Here is a 13,850-nt window from a genome sequence, read left to right as displayed (position 1 = left end):
TCCTGGGCAATCAGGCCACTCTGGCATCATTTGGTGAATTACTCCTTCAGGGCACTGACTGAGTTGACTTTGATCTCTCCTTTTTTAATCTCCATTTTTTGTATGTAAATTTCAAACCTTAAAAGACAGTTTCCCAGAATGGCATCCAAGAGATCTTATAGCCCGAGGAAACTGAAACTATTTCCTGGGAGGGGGCTGTAACTGAAGATCAATCTCCGTGCGGCTTTGGGATTCCCTGGCCATAGGTTTTATGATCAACCCATGCTGTTGTGACTAGACCCAAACCTCAGTGCCTCTCATCTCTAATGAACCCCCTAATACTTGTCATGGTGACAGGCAGTGTGAAGCTGCATACTGACAACTCTACCCAGCTCAAATATTTTTTTTTTTTTACTATGCGCTTCTGTTTAAAGGGACATCAAGCCAATTACATAGCCATAGGTCTAAGGACTTTGCTAGGACACACCTTTCAAATCTCTGTTTAGGATCAGAGGCTTCCAGTACCACAGCCAAACCTTGTGCAGGTCTGTAATAAATCACCTCTGCAGCCATGCTTGTGTACAGTCCCCTGCTTACTGTGGCTCTGCAGACCCACCCCTGCCCACTGGAATTTTAATTCCCTCAGTAAGATTGACTCCACCGGTTCTGCACATTATTCTCCCTGTCTTCCATTTAGCGCGTTAGTTCACTGACAGTAGAGTACACAGCACTTAGCAGCTGGTTTGTGGAGCCATCAGTCAGGAAATTGTATGATAAATAGGACGGAGCCAGGTTTAGTGGCACTTCCTTCTGCTTCAGCAGTTTTCGCCTGACTTTGGAGAAGTCACCATGGAGTGTTTTGTCACGTCCTGGGGCAAGAGATGGCTAGGGCTCTGTAACATATTACACACACATTGAGTTACGATGTACCCCCAGCTGCACTGCTCATGTGTGAAATATAAACCTTGAGGTGGCTGATTATGATGGCTGCTGGGAACAGGGACCTTTTCTTGTCTTGTGGGTTTTCTTGGACAGCTTTCAGGGTCTGTGATGGAATATGCTGCTGACGCATAGAAACAGCAAACCAGGATGCAAGGTGAGGCAGGCGTTGGCGAACTGGGGAGCATCCTCTAAGGAACTGTTGGGGTCGTTCCCGTGTGATGCTGCACGTGTCAGAGGAGTGGTGGTCCTCTCATTCTTTATCACTTCAGGCCGTGTCAACCATGCCTTAAATCCAAAGAGGCGTGCCTTTGCCAGTTCTCCCCAAAAGCTGGCTTAAGACGGATGATTACTATGAATAACCTGCAGTAAAAGCTACTATATTCACATGGGTTTCCACAGTCCAGAAAATCCTGTTTAAACTTAATCAATAGGGAAGCATATAAGTTGGGAAACACTGAACTGCAATCACTTGTCTTTTGGTTGCATGACATCACATCTATTAGTTTTCTCTCCTTTGTTTAGGTCCAGTTCCAGAGTCAAGAATTCATAAGTTTCCTTGACCATAATACTTTGCATAAACAGGGCTATCAGATGTATATAGAATTAACTTTCAAACTCACAAAATGCTATAAACCTAACAGGGGAGGATTTGACTCAATGCCACAGCAATTGTCTTTCATATCTTCCTCTCTTGTGACTAAAACTACAATGAAACTTTTCTTGAAAATGAAAAGTTGGGAAAGTGCCTTTGGTGTCAATGATCATGCCATCCCCGACAAGAGAATTGGACACTGTCCTGGCACTCTTGATTTTATTGGATTAACTGTTTGGTCTCCTTCCCTGGGTACATAATCACTAGGAACTTCATTATAAAGATGCACATAAATGATAACGACTCATTTCTTGGATGTGGGAGGTATTTATTAAATATGGAATATATTACACATGCCATGCCTCTGTATGTGAAGTCAGCCACATTTGTAGTAGTGCCCACCATCCACTGATGTGTTGGATGTTAGCACTACAGTCAGGAAGTAAACCTCTTATCTGTCAACCCTGACGTAGTTGTCACAGTGCCACTAGAGGCAGGCATATGAGAACCACTTCAGACAGGGACCGCGCTTTACGATTGCTTAATTTCCACATAAATGCATTTCTTTTATTTCCAAGAGCGATGACATACATGTTGGGGAAGGGGAGGGTACTGCAGAGCCAAGCATGTTCTGGTGTGGAAAGGAAGGGACTCCTGTACATATTTGTTGATGCTGGATTTCACTGTGATTAATGTGGGTTTGTTTCAGAATTCAAACTTGAGACACGGTCAGTGAGAATGTGGTCTACTTTCCAACTAGTCTCAAAAGCGGTCCCATTTAGCTTTTTATGTTGTCTTAAGGAGGATGGATAAGGCCACTTTCACCAAAGCTGGTTAAATAATATAGGACATTTTGGTTTTCCATAGCATGGCTTTTCACCTCAGCATGGCTGAGTTAAGTGCAACAGTGAATTTACCACATGGCCGAATAAACTTCTACCTAAAACTTAGCAAGCCATTACAAGAGCACCACCTTATATCCTTTGAGTACTGATTGTTAAAACACAGTAGACTTTTTGCGTGTGTACTTATGCATTGTGTGAGGTGTGACAAGTGATTAAATAACCCCACCTGATGGATTTCCTCATGATGCCACAGTGACACTGATTTGATAATTCCGAATTAATTCCTTATCTGCTTCTATACTGTTAACTCCTTCCTTGCCCGATACTAAACAGGCACACGGATTCATTGAGTAAATGGCATTCTTCAGTTTCATACACCTCTTGCACTATATTCTGGATTTTGAACATTGAGGCTACATGTAATTAATCAGAATATAGTCATAGTTTTTCCCTCTTACCTTTTTGTCCTGAGTATACTTAGATCTTTAAAGGAAGGCCACAGGGGAAAATGTGGGAGGCGGGGTTTGGAGCGCAGCTTTCATTCTAAAAGATATTATCGAAGAAAAATTGGGAAATAGAGGTAGAGGAAGATGGGATTCACCTGAATTCAGCGATGTAGTAGTCACCCGTGTCCACTTACATTTGTTACTTGGCATCCTTAACTGGCCTGCACCGTTGTCAGCTACGGAGGTCCAGTTCACGCACTTGCCTGGTGTGCTTGGCCCAGCTTCCCAGACTTTGTTGCCAGGTTTGTGCCTTCCGGTGGCTGCTCTGGGTGCACCAACCTGCTTATAGCTTCTGTTTGACCCTGCCCTTGAGCCTGCTGCTTATAACCTTCAGAATCCCTGAAGTAACTGGGTGCCATTCTAAGGGTTGTTTGCTGCACGCATCAGTGTCCTGGAGTGCTCTGCTGTGTGTGCCTCTGCTGTGACAGGTGACTGTCAGTGCTCAACGGCACTGTTTTTAGGGATCATGTTCTGACATGCTTGCTGTGATGTCATTTAGCACCCGTGCCAAAGGTACAGGTTTTGGTCTCCCTTATTTTATCCCTCAGGAGGACAGACGCTAGGACAAGCTCTCAGTCATTACTTCTAGTTCTGAAGCCCACTGAAGCTCCCTTCAGTTCGCATAGCAGATCACTATATTTTAAATAAATCTTCATTTTCAGACTTGAAGAGACAGCAGGTACAAGTGAGGTTGGGTAAGGAGATGATGTAAAAGTAGAACACACACATGCACACACCACACACACACACACACACACACACACACACACACACACACGGGACCTAGTAGCTGATGGACAGGCTGTGAGGACCAGCAGGAGGTGGCTGCAAAGGGAACAGTTGCCTCAGTTTCCCCATTCTCCCCCGCTGATGAGGCACAGTGGGTCTGTCCATCACTCCCACTTAGGTCCGTAGGCCTCTTCTTCTGGGAAGGAGGAAGTTTGAGTGTCCTGGTATTAGCACTATGGAGGCCTAACTTAGGCCCAGGAGAAAGGGAAACATGGGGTATTTTATTTTTAAATCATGCATTATGATGCAAATATATACACATAGATATCAGCAGAAGCCAAGGGAAGGCCAGCTTTAAAAAGACCAGGGCCATGACACTGATATGTTACTGTTATGATGTGCCTATTTAAAATTCCCTGGACAGTATCATTTTCTTCAAGTTTTGTGTACCCTGCTTGTCCTCCCTCTGGGCAGGGTTCCTTCCAGAATAGGGAGCTGTGCTGTTCCTCCCATTCTTGCTTTTCTGCTAGGATGTACAGTACACTTGTAGGCTCTCTTTCTCCAGGGCAGGCAGGCATTCTTTGCCTGGTCACATTTCTACAAGTATGTCAGTGTGCCTCCTCATAAGCTTTCAATAGTTGTCCTAGAAATTCACTTTATAGTTTTATTTTTAGTTGTGTGTATGTGTGTCTGTATGGGGCTATGTGCCCATGACTGTAGCTTCCCGTGGAAGCCAGGCAAAGGTGTTGTTTCCCTTGGTGCTGGGGTTATAAGCAGATCTGAGCCATTGGACATGGGTGCTAGGAATCAAACTCAGGTCCCTCAGCAAGAGCCACAAGTGCTCTTAATCATTGACTCATCTCTTTGTTCTCAGCTCTTGAAATTCTTAAAAGAGACTTGGTTCCGTCAAGCTGCCTTGAGCTGAAATGCCGTCTCAAAGCATTCGTTTTATGTAAGGTGTGCTCTCTTTCCGTATTCGTTTTATGTACGGTGTGCTCTCTTTCCTTTTCAGACCCTCCTCATCTTTTCCCTGCCTTCCATCCTCCTGTACCAATTGACGCCAGGCATCATGAGGGCCGTTACCATTACGATCCATCTCCTATTCCTCCGTTACATGTGTAAGTATTAAAACGGTACCCATTAATGAAATGGACCTAAGTACCGAGGCCGTTCTGTTAATGCATGTCTTCTGGGCTTTGAAGCTGCGACAGCAGTGTGAGATTTACTCTTAAAGCATGGCAAGGCTCTCGCAGTTCCTAGACCGAATCAAACCCTGTGCTTTCTGAGGATGCCTGTCACATGGCATAGCTTGCAACTGGTTTCTGAGCATTTTGCTGATGAGAGACAAACAGCTGTGTGTGATAAACTTAAATCATTAAAGTTAAATCTTAATGAACATTTGCCGCTACCAATATGTGTTTGGTTCTGATGTATGTTTGAAGTTCCAGAAATTAAAATTTTTGTTAACTGAAAGTTCTGACCAAGAGTTACAGTGGATCAAAATGAAATGTTTATGGACGATTTTCACAGTCCCCGTGGTCCATATACCAACAGTCACTTGATTGATGAGAATGTCACCCAAACAAAATGGCAAATGTGATCAAGCCCATGGTTCACATAAGATAAAAGAGTGTGAGGTTAAAATGTATTTTTTATAAAAGGAAAAAATAAGATCTCATAGAAATATTATCTCTCTTGGTTTTGAGGGGAAAGAAAAAGAATTGTGGATTTACAAACGAACAGAAAATTCTTCTGCAGTGTTATCCGGAAAACTGTCATGTGCTGTAATAATTGGATACACTCTTGAGGGGGTGCTGCTGCACCCTGCTAATGGCCTTGATACACATGTAGTCATATGTAATAATCACCATTCTTTCTGAGACAGTGAAGTTAGAAAAGCGGGAATAATACTTTGAAGAATAATGCTGGTTATATAGATGCTGGATTGCATCTCACTGACTATTAGTTACAGCTGTGTAATTATATGGTATGCTGAAGAAAAATGAAGTTGTTTTAAAACAAGTCCTCCTCTGTGAACAGAATTAATTGATATTAACAGTTCTAACTGCATGCCCAAGTACACATATAATATTTTACCAACCGGTTTTGGGATCCATCTCCCATTACTGAATTGTAATTCCGTTCAGATTTGCCTCGAGGTGAGTAATAAATCTGCACTGAGACTTCTGTAAGCATTGCAGAAGTGGGTATTTACAGAGGGAGAAGGCAAAGCCCTGTGACTTACTCTTCTTGTGACTTTTACTGGAATGCAAGCATTTACCGAGTTCTCAGGCCTGCTAAGAATACACGCACAAGGTGGGTGCGGTGGTGCACGCTGTTAATTCCAGCACTCGAGAGGCAGAAGCAGGCACGTTTCTGTGAGTTTGAGGCCAACCTGGTCTACAAAGAGAATTCCAGGACAGCCAGGGCTATTACACAGAGAAACCCTGTCTTGAAATACCCCCACGCCCAAGACTGCATGCACAGAAAACCAAAGGACCAGCTGATGTCCTACTACTCAAAGGGAAGGGAATTTCTAATTGAGTTTGCAAGATGACCTGTGACTCACCTGGTCTTACACAACTTCTGTGGTATCACTGGGACCATGTGGATCTTAGCTGAGGTTCTCTCCTGTATCTTGGAGACAAAGATGGCTAATTCCGCCCAGACTTGATTCCTTCTGGTGAAGTAATTTAAATCAGATGGTCTATGGCGTCTGGAAGCTCCTCACTCTTTCAAAATACGTGTTCTAGAGATTTCTTTTTAACTGAGCTCAAATAATATGCCAGACTCTTTCCTCTGGCCTTACCATAGTTCATCATGTAAGTAAATTCAAGTAGTAAGCTACCACTTTAAAACTGCACCTACTGGTCCTCTGGCAGAGTTATAGGCACAGCAAAGCCTCTTGCAGTCCTGAATCTGGGCCCTGCTTGGGTTCATAGCACGAGCAGTGACACGGGTAAGGCAAGTCATCCTGGAAGAGCTGAGAGTCGGCCACAATGTGCTTCAGGCTGTGACTTTGAGCTGGGCTTTCTAAGCGTCCTAGTGCTTTTTGCTCTTTCAGCCAAGTTTTAAGATAGATAAGAAGTAATTGGCTGAATTGTTTTTGAGCAGCCTACATGTGTAATTATCAGAGAGTTGTAATGTAAGGCTGCTTGACAGTTCCGAGCTTCAAGAGACAAGTTCTAGAGGATTCTGAGAGAACGTTCTGGATGTGCAAGTGGGATTGTTCCACTTCACCTTGTCCTAGCAGATTTGTGGGGGAGTACTGAGGTTATGACATGGGCTCTAGGCATTTTGAGCAAGTCACAGCTCCATGCCTTTGTAGCACGACACTCCCTTAGCACTGTCCTCCATGCTTTTGCATGGTAAGCTGTGGCTCATATACTATATATCCCAGAGGCTGTGGCTGTAGCCTCTCACGCATACCTATTTAGTGTCATGGTTTTCTTCTTGCTTGGTAATTTGTCAGGAATTGTCTTTACTCTTTGTTGGCTTGTGGAAAGGGCTCAGCATATGAACAGGCAGAGTCATGTAAGTGGTCCTCAGTGGACAGCCATGCTGGTCCAGTCTTTGAGTGGTGGCTGAGTTATCAGGATGCTTGACTTACCATTTGGGTTCACCTTGTTCTTTAAGCTCTGGCAAATTCCACTTGCTGTGGTCCTTCTACTTCATTGAAATGAAGCTGTCTGGCTTGCAGGAAGAACCCAATAAAATAGCATTCATGTATGCACTCTGTAAAGGTTGGGTCTTTAAATAAATGCTTAGGGCTGACATATCGGGGTACCAAGTTGTTTCAGGCCTTGTTGCATGATGACCCATCTGCCTGTACCCCTTCTGACAGGTGTGGGCACACCTGTAATTGTTAAAAGCTGATGGTGTGGATAGCAAATGTGGCTTCTATATCCAAATCTTCAAAGTAGTAACTGTAAACTACACAAGTATCTTATCCAGAATGTGAATTCCAAAATACTTGCTGTATAATTGTCTTCTAGAAAATGAAATCAAGTGAGCTTACCAAGCTTCTAGAGTGAACATTTTTAATTACAGGAAGGTAGAACTTGGAGATATTCTCATTATTTTGTAAACACAATTGTTCTTCTGCTGCCAACTTCAGAAACTAAATTATAAGTCTCTGGAAAACAAGGGCCTGTGTTGATGGAAATGCTGACAGACCAGTGTTCAGAACGATGGCAGGCACTGCGGTGATTATGCTATCATATTCCATCATTAAAGATTCTATTGAAAAGGTTTATAAATTGCCCCTCTTTTTAGATAAACCACCCTATATTAAGGCATCAATGATACGGTGCAGAATTAAATTAAAATCTCATAAAATGAAATATGCTCTGTATTAGCTGTTTGACACTTAATTTGCCTCTGAATGAGTAGCGGAAATCACAAATTAACCTGCTTTTGTTTTTCCAACCATGGCTTATTAGGTGGTAGAACAACTGCAATTACAGCCCAATAATAACCAAGAAGCCTTATAAATATGTACGGAAATATGTCAGCCTATGTTTAAAAACGGAGTTTGCCGAATGAGATGCCTTTAGCTCACTCTCTTCGCTCTCACATTGTTAGCCATGGTTTCCAGTTGAGCAGGGTAGCTCAAGGGTAGAGATTTAAGTGAGTAAACACAGTTCTAGGAATAACATTAGGATTTGTTGATGATATTTCCTTCAGCCAAAAATCATTAACTTAAATTAGAAAGTGAGTCATGGCATAGGTATCTTCTCACTGCAGATTGTCACATTAAATGGTTTCATAAAGTGAACAATGGCTTCATTGTGTTTATGTCATCCAAATAGTTTCTTGAACATGGACTGTGAGACCCTTTCCTCATCTTCTGAGTTATTCGGAATGAACTCACCAGGGCCTGCGCCCAACAGACAGTTGGAACTTCTCTTTCTCTCTGGTTATGATCACAGATTCTACGTATGCTGAGACACACGTTTAGAGAAATCACCAAAGTCCGCTTAAGCATATTACTGCGCCCATTGGGTGCATTGACAGTAACCCTGAAGATAGACACGCACGCACGCACGCACGCACGCACGCACGCACGCACGCACGCACGCACACACAGAGTAGGAATGCGAAGCTTTTGTTCCTTCTCTCTTGCCTAGCCTGAGTTGTTTACGTCAGGGCTGTATGACTGTATTCTGTGGGCCTTAAGGAAGCCCTCTAGACTGCGCGTTACTACCAATTTTTAAAACTTCTTTAAAATGTAGACAGCTGTTGAGTTACACAGTTATAGCGTGCTCCTGCAGAATACACTCATATTTTCATAGCTTTTTTTTTACAGCAGTGAAGAATGTGGCTTTGTGTTTTGAGTGCGTGTGTATTTTGAGCGTTGGAACTTATTTGATCATGTTTCGGTTTAAAAGCAGACATGATGTATATTTAGAAACCCAAATTATAAGATGTTTTGAATTCCAGTATGATTTCATTCACATTCACTTAGGGTTCCAAGGGTGTGTTGGGGTCTATTCTGTACGTAAAAACTCTTTGAGCCAAGTCTCTCCCATTCATGAACCAGTATGAATTAGATTTTGGACTCTCCCTTCGCTTTATACCGAGGCCTGCAATTCATTTTCCAAAGCCGAGTCCTTAGTTACTAATCCATTGCAATAATTCAAGCCCCAGTGATCTGATCTTCTCTCTGGTGGAACTGAGCGCTGCGTTTGCCTCCTGAACTGGATGCGAACAGCCCTTCACAAGACTGTGTCTCCAGGCAGCACACAGACGCGCGGGGGTGCGTCACCTTACACTTCACTGCTTCCTCTTAGAAAAGCGGCTTTATCTTTGCTGTCCAATAAGAAGTGAGCACCCTCATGGCTCTTTTCCTTGAGTCCGGGTGGCTTGCACGGAGGCTGCTCTGCTAACTGCAATCACTCTAAGAAGAGCTGTTCTTTTCCCAAGTGGCGGCCCACCTCCCGCTGCCTGGGGAGGAAGTGCAGGGAACACTATGAATGTTTCCACTGAGCCGCAGTACATCGGGGCCAGGGAGCCTTCGCCCCGTGATTAGACAGCCTTTTAGGCTTGAGAGCAGAATGTGAGCAGCAAGTTTGGAGAATGATTGCGCTCATTATTTCCCAGAGAGAGAGAGTGCAAGAAAAGATACATCATTATGGTAAATATCTAGAGAGAGAAACAGTAAGCAGATGACCTGGCCTGCTCCTTGCTTCCCTGCGCCACTGAATTCAGCAACTCTTTAGTGCCAAACGTGTTTATTGGGAGTGCATGTAATATTTGTTCAAAAAAAAAAAAAAAAAGCCCTCAGCCTGCCCCTTACTTAAAACTGTGATGAGTGCGTACACAAAATAGTGTTTTCCTTTCAATCAATCTGAAGGAATCCTCCACTAAGATGGGGAGACTTGGCAACATTTTATATTTGGGGCATGCTTCGTTTGGAACATTTTAATAGCATAATTTAAAACGAAGAAAGTATTTTTTTTATATCTTCCAGTGTTTTGATCTACCATAGATGACTCTGAGACTGATAAAGTATAATAGTGTCTGGTTACATTGAATATTGTAGCAACACAAATACTGCTCCACACAGAAAACGTAAAAAACTAGATTGTAATTGTATCTCTCGAGCCAAAGACTGTGTAGTTCTTTGCATATGTATGACTGAGTCTATGCTGCAAACCCTGTGGTGCCTAAATGATTAGCTTTTAGTGATGAGTATGGACTGCTGCTTATTAGGCTGCTGTCATCATTTATTTCATTTCATTTTCATTTGTTGCACTTTGTTAGAGTATGTTTCCTAACATCGACAAAGCTATCACACTCAGGAGTGAAAAATCCAAAGTGCTTGATTGCTAAGATTCTATTAAAAGCTCTAATTGCAGTGGTAAATGCTTCCCACAGCCAGACCGATCCTTTTATAGTAAATTAGCTATTGCTGAGGGTATCTCTTGTCTCCTTGCAATTGGGTACTATGGGTGTGTGTGTATGTATAAAGAAACAATTTATGTGAGAAATATATATATATATATATATATATATATATATATATATATATATATATATATAATGCCCAAGCCATTGCCGATGACTTACTGTGTGTTAAGCACAATTTTACAATTTTCAAGGCTTTCCATAATTATCTACTGTGACACTTGCCCCAAGCCTATGATGGAGGTTTTATAATTAGTCCCATTTTAAACTTATAGGCATCCAAACATAAGAGCACTAGAGCTTTGGACGGCGCCATACCTGTATTTTGGTTCAAGGGTTGGAGTTCACACTCCTTGCTTATGCTGCTCTTACTCTGCTAATAAAACGAATACCACACACTTTGCAGGCCTGGGTCCTGCCTAGCTCACTCTGTCAACACCTCTGGGAGGGGGTGGGTGTCTGAAACTGGCTTCTGCAACATGCAAAGATGAACACATGACAGTCTGGAGAAGTGCTGTAAAAAAAAAAAAACCCACATACTTGTTCAAGCTTTTGAGTTAAAAGTTTCTCTCTAGCTAGAAAACTTAGACACCAGTGCTCACTGCTGTAGAATGTGTGAGACTGATGGGACAGGGGACACATCCAGCCATAGGTGTGGCATGCCTAATTACTTTTGACAAGACTGCATTAAAACATGCATACATAGCCAGCAGCTGCCCTGTATACCCAGTAGAATTCAAGCCTCGTTAACTCGCCCTCAGTGTTTATTTTCCTGGAACCTTCTTTCTTCAGATATTTATGCTTGTTTCCTCACTTAACATCTTCCCATTTGCATGTCTTCTTACCAGACTTCTGCTGGGAACAGTCACCTAAGTTAGTGTGTGGCTCCTGAGCCCACGATCTGTGTCAGTACAGTTTTGCTGGAGCACAGTGACATCCACTGTGTATGAATTCTACAGCAACTTTTTACAGTAAGGGCTCAGGTGAGTAACTGCAGCATCGAAAGTGTGACTTGGGAAACTATGTGCTAAGTGTGCCAGCCTCGGTTTAAACCGCACCTTTTCCAGCCCCATTCTGTGGTGATTGCTGTGCAGGGCAGCTTTCGGGAACTCCAGCCGTTTTCACACTAATGCCCAGAGTCCTCACTGAGTGTCATCTCAGTTCAAAAAATAAGTCCAAATGTTCCGTTGTAGTTTTTCAAAATATATGCAGAGAAGTTTAGAAGCATCAGGATCAGTGTACCACTGACCTTCACGCTCAGCCCCCACCACTGGCTTGATTCCTGTGTTCTTTGTGCTGTGCTCAGCAACACAGTCCAGAGCAGATATTGACTGAAGCATTCACAGTCACTGAGCCGGAAGCTGCCGACTCTATAGAGGCTGCTGTCAAACCTGTTGTGGGGGCCTGGGAGGTACTGGACTGTAACCGACTTTTTTCTTTGAGCACAATGCCTCCACTCATGTTAAGCCTGGCTTCAAAGAAAACAGAAATTTACTGTATTTGTTTTATTTATTTTTCAAAATATGAGTTCTAAATATCGGACTTGAACAGAGTTTATCCCCACAGGAAGACGCTTGGAAGTGAGTGTTAGGTCACAAACACTGCCCTACTGCCCGCCTAGACCTGAGAGCAGCACTTTCCAGGAGTCCCTCCTTGTCTTAGGTAGAAGAGCTCACTCTGCACTAACCTAGGACAGGCTGTTTCCTCTAGCTGCCCAGCAAGTTCATTTAAGTACTTTCCCTGGGGAAACAAGGCCCAGAACACTGGCTGGCTGTCATTCATTCTTGTTACTGCCGTAGCCCTGTATACCTGCCCCCAGGGAAATTCATTCGTCAGGAAAATAAAATGTTCGCAGTTATGTTTCTAGAACTGGCTTGTGAACTCTTTGAATCCTAAATGCCAAATTATGTAGATTTTCCCACCTTGGAGGATCCCAGCAAGATGGAAAGAAAGCAGGAAAACAACATGCGCAGTGAGATAGCGTCTTTTTTACACAACATTTGTCAGGTGAGCATGCTGGGGAGAATTTGAAGCATGATCTTTGCCATTTTTGTTTTGTTGTGGTCTGTTCAGAAGACATACCAGGATAGGCCAGGCATCCTTAACGTTTCCCTTGGGTTGTTCTGACTCAGATGGAAGAGTGACATTGTACCAACCTTTAAAACTCTGAAGCTTGTAGGAAACAGACAGACGACAACAACAGACTCTGAAGTTGAAAAAAAAAAAGAACCAAAAATGAAACCAAGGATAAAACTAGATCTAGAGATTCCCTTCTTACATTGTACTCTTTTTTTGTTTGTTTGTTTTGCTTTTTGGTTTTTGGTTTTTGGAGACAGGGTTTCTCTGTTGTAGCCTTGGGGCTGTCCCTGACTCACTTTGTAGACCAGGCTGGCCTCGAACTCACAGTGATCTGCCTGCCTCTGCCTGGTGAGTGCTGGGATTATATAGGTGTGTGTTACCACGCCCAGCACATTGTAAATTTTTTAAAAGGCCTTTCTTTTTTAAGTTAAAAAATCTTATTCTTTGAGAGTTTCGTACTGTGTCTTTGGGTCATAGTCACTTTCCTTGCCTAACTCTTCCTAGATCTATCCCCTGTTGAACCCCGAGACCAAAAAGTGCTACCCAGGAGGCACCGGTTAACTTACCAGGAGCTGCACTCGTAAAGAAAGCCGTGTCTGTCTCCCAGTAGCTAACACTTGCTGGGAGCTCCACAGCAAGAAGTGGGATTATATGCCCCACTCTTCTCTCCATACTGCACTTAGTCTGGGGCGGGCTTGCACAGGTCTTGCTAATCTGTTGCAAGTGTTACGAGTTCCTATGTATGGCTTTATCACCTTGTATTCATCTGTTGCCTCTGCTGATAACGCTGTCCATGCCTGTTTCTATAGTGATCCTTGAAGGGACATTGGATGGCATGCTAGGGCAGGGAAACATGTGTATGTTTGCTTTAGTGGTGAGCATTGTGAAGTCTCTAACTCTACAAGACAGCCAATTGTGGGTCCCTATGTTAAATACCGTGTACTGTACATAGAAGCTTCTCAGATGAGGGCGGAGAGATGCACTCATCTGTGGATACAGTGATGAGCCGTTAGGAATCAGTCTAATGCTCTGTCTATTTAGGAGCATAATAGTGTTAGGTCCTCCCCGAGGGTCTGTGACTTGTCTGGCCATAGGTTCTTAGCCTGATAAAGGGGCCTGTTATGAGTTTCATCTTGTGCACTGGGACTTACACTCTCATGATGCTTGTGCCACTATTGCACCAGTGGGCATGCCTTGCAAGGCCTGTCATAATTGTAGATTTCTGGGGTGTGACTGATGCTTACTTTTCACCTCCAGGAGCTTTAGTTA

At 43.2% G+C, this 13,850-nt stretch overlaps 1 protein-coding gene across 5 annotated transcripts in view; it reads left to right on the top strand.

Annotated features, from left to right (window-relative positions):
• Window positions 1-13,850, top strand: part of GLI3 (GLI family zinc finger 3) — a 276,887-nt gene that overhangs the window by 155,151 nt on the left and 107,886 nt on the right. For all 5 annotated transcript variants that reach the window (XM_084796219.1, XM_084796220.1, XM_084796222.1 and 2 more), the window contains exon 4: window positions 4,606-4,711. In XM_084796219.1, the coding sequence (XP_084652345.1) occupies window positions 4,606-4,711 (106 nt within the window). The remainder of the gene's footprint in view (window positions 1-4,605; window positions 4,712-13,850) is intronic.

This window comes from Acomys minous (genome assembly GCF_964271855.1).
Source record: "Acomys minous genome assembly, chromosome: 9".
Taxonomy (NCBI): Eukaryota; Metazoa; Chordata; class Mammalia; order Rodentia; family Muridae; genus Acomys; species Acomys minous.
The sequence above is the reverse complement of the archived record's forward strand: the minus strand, read 5'-3'. Positions and strand labels throughout refer to the sequence as shown.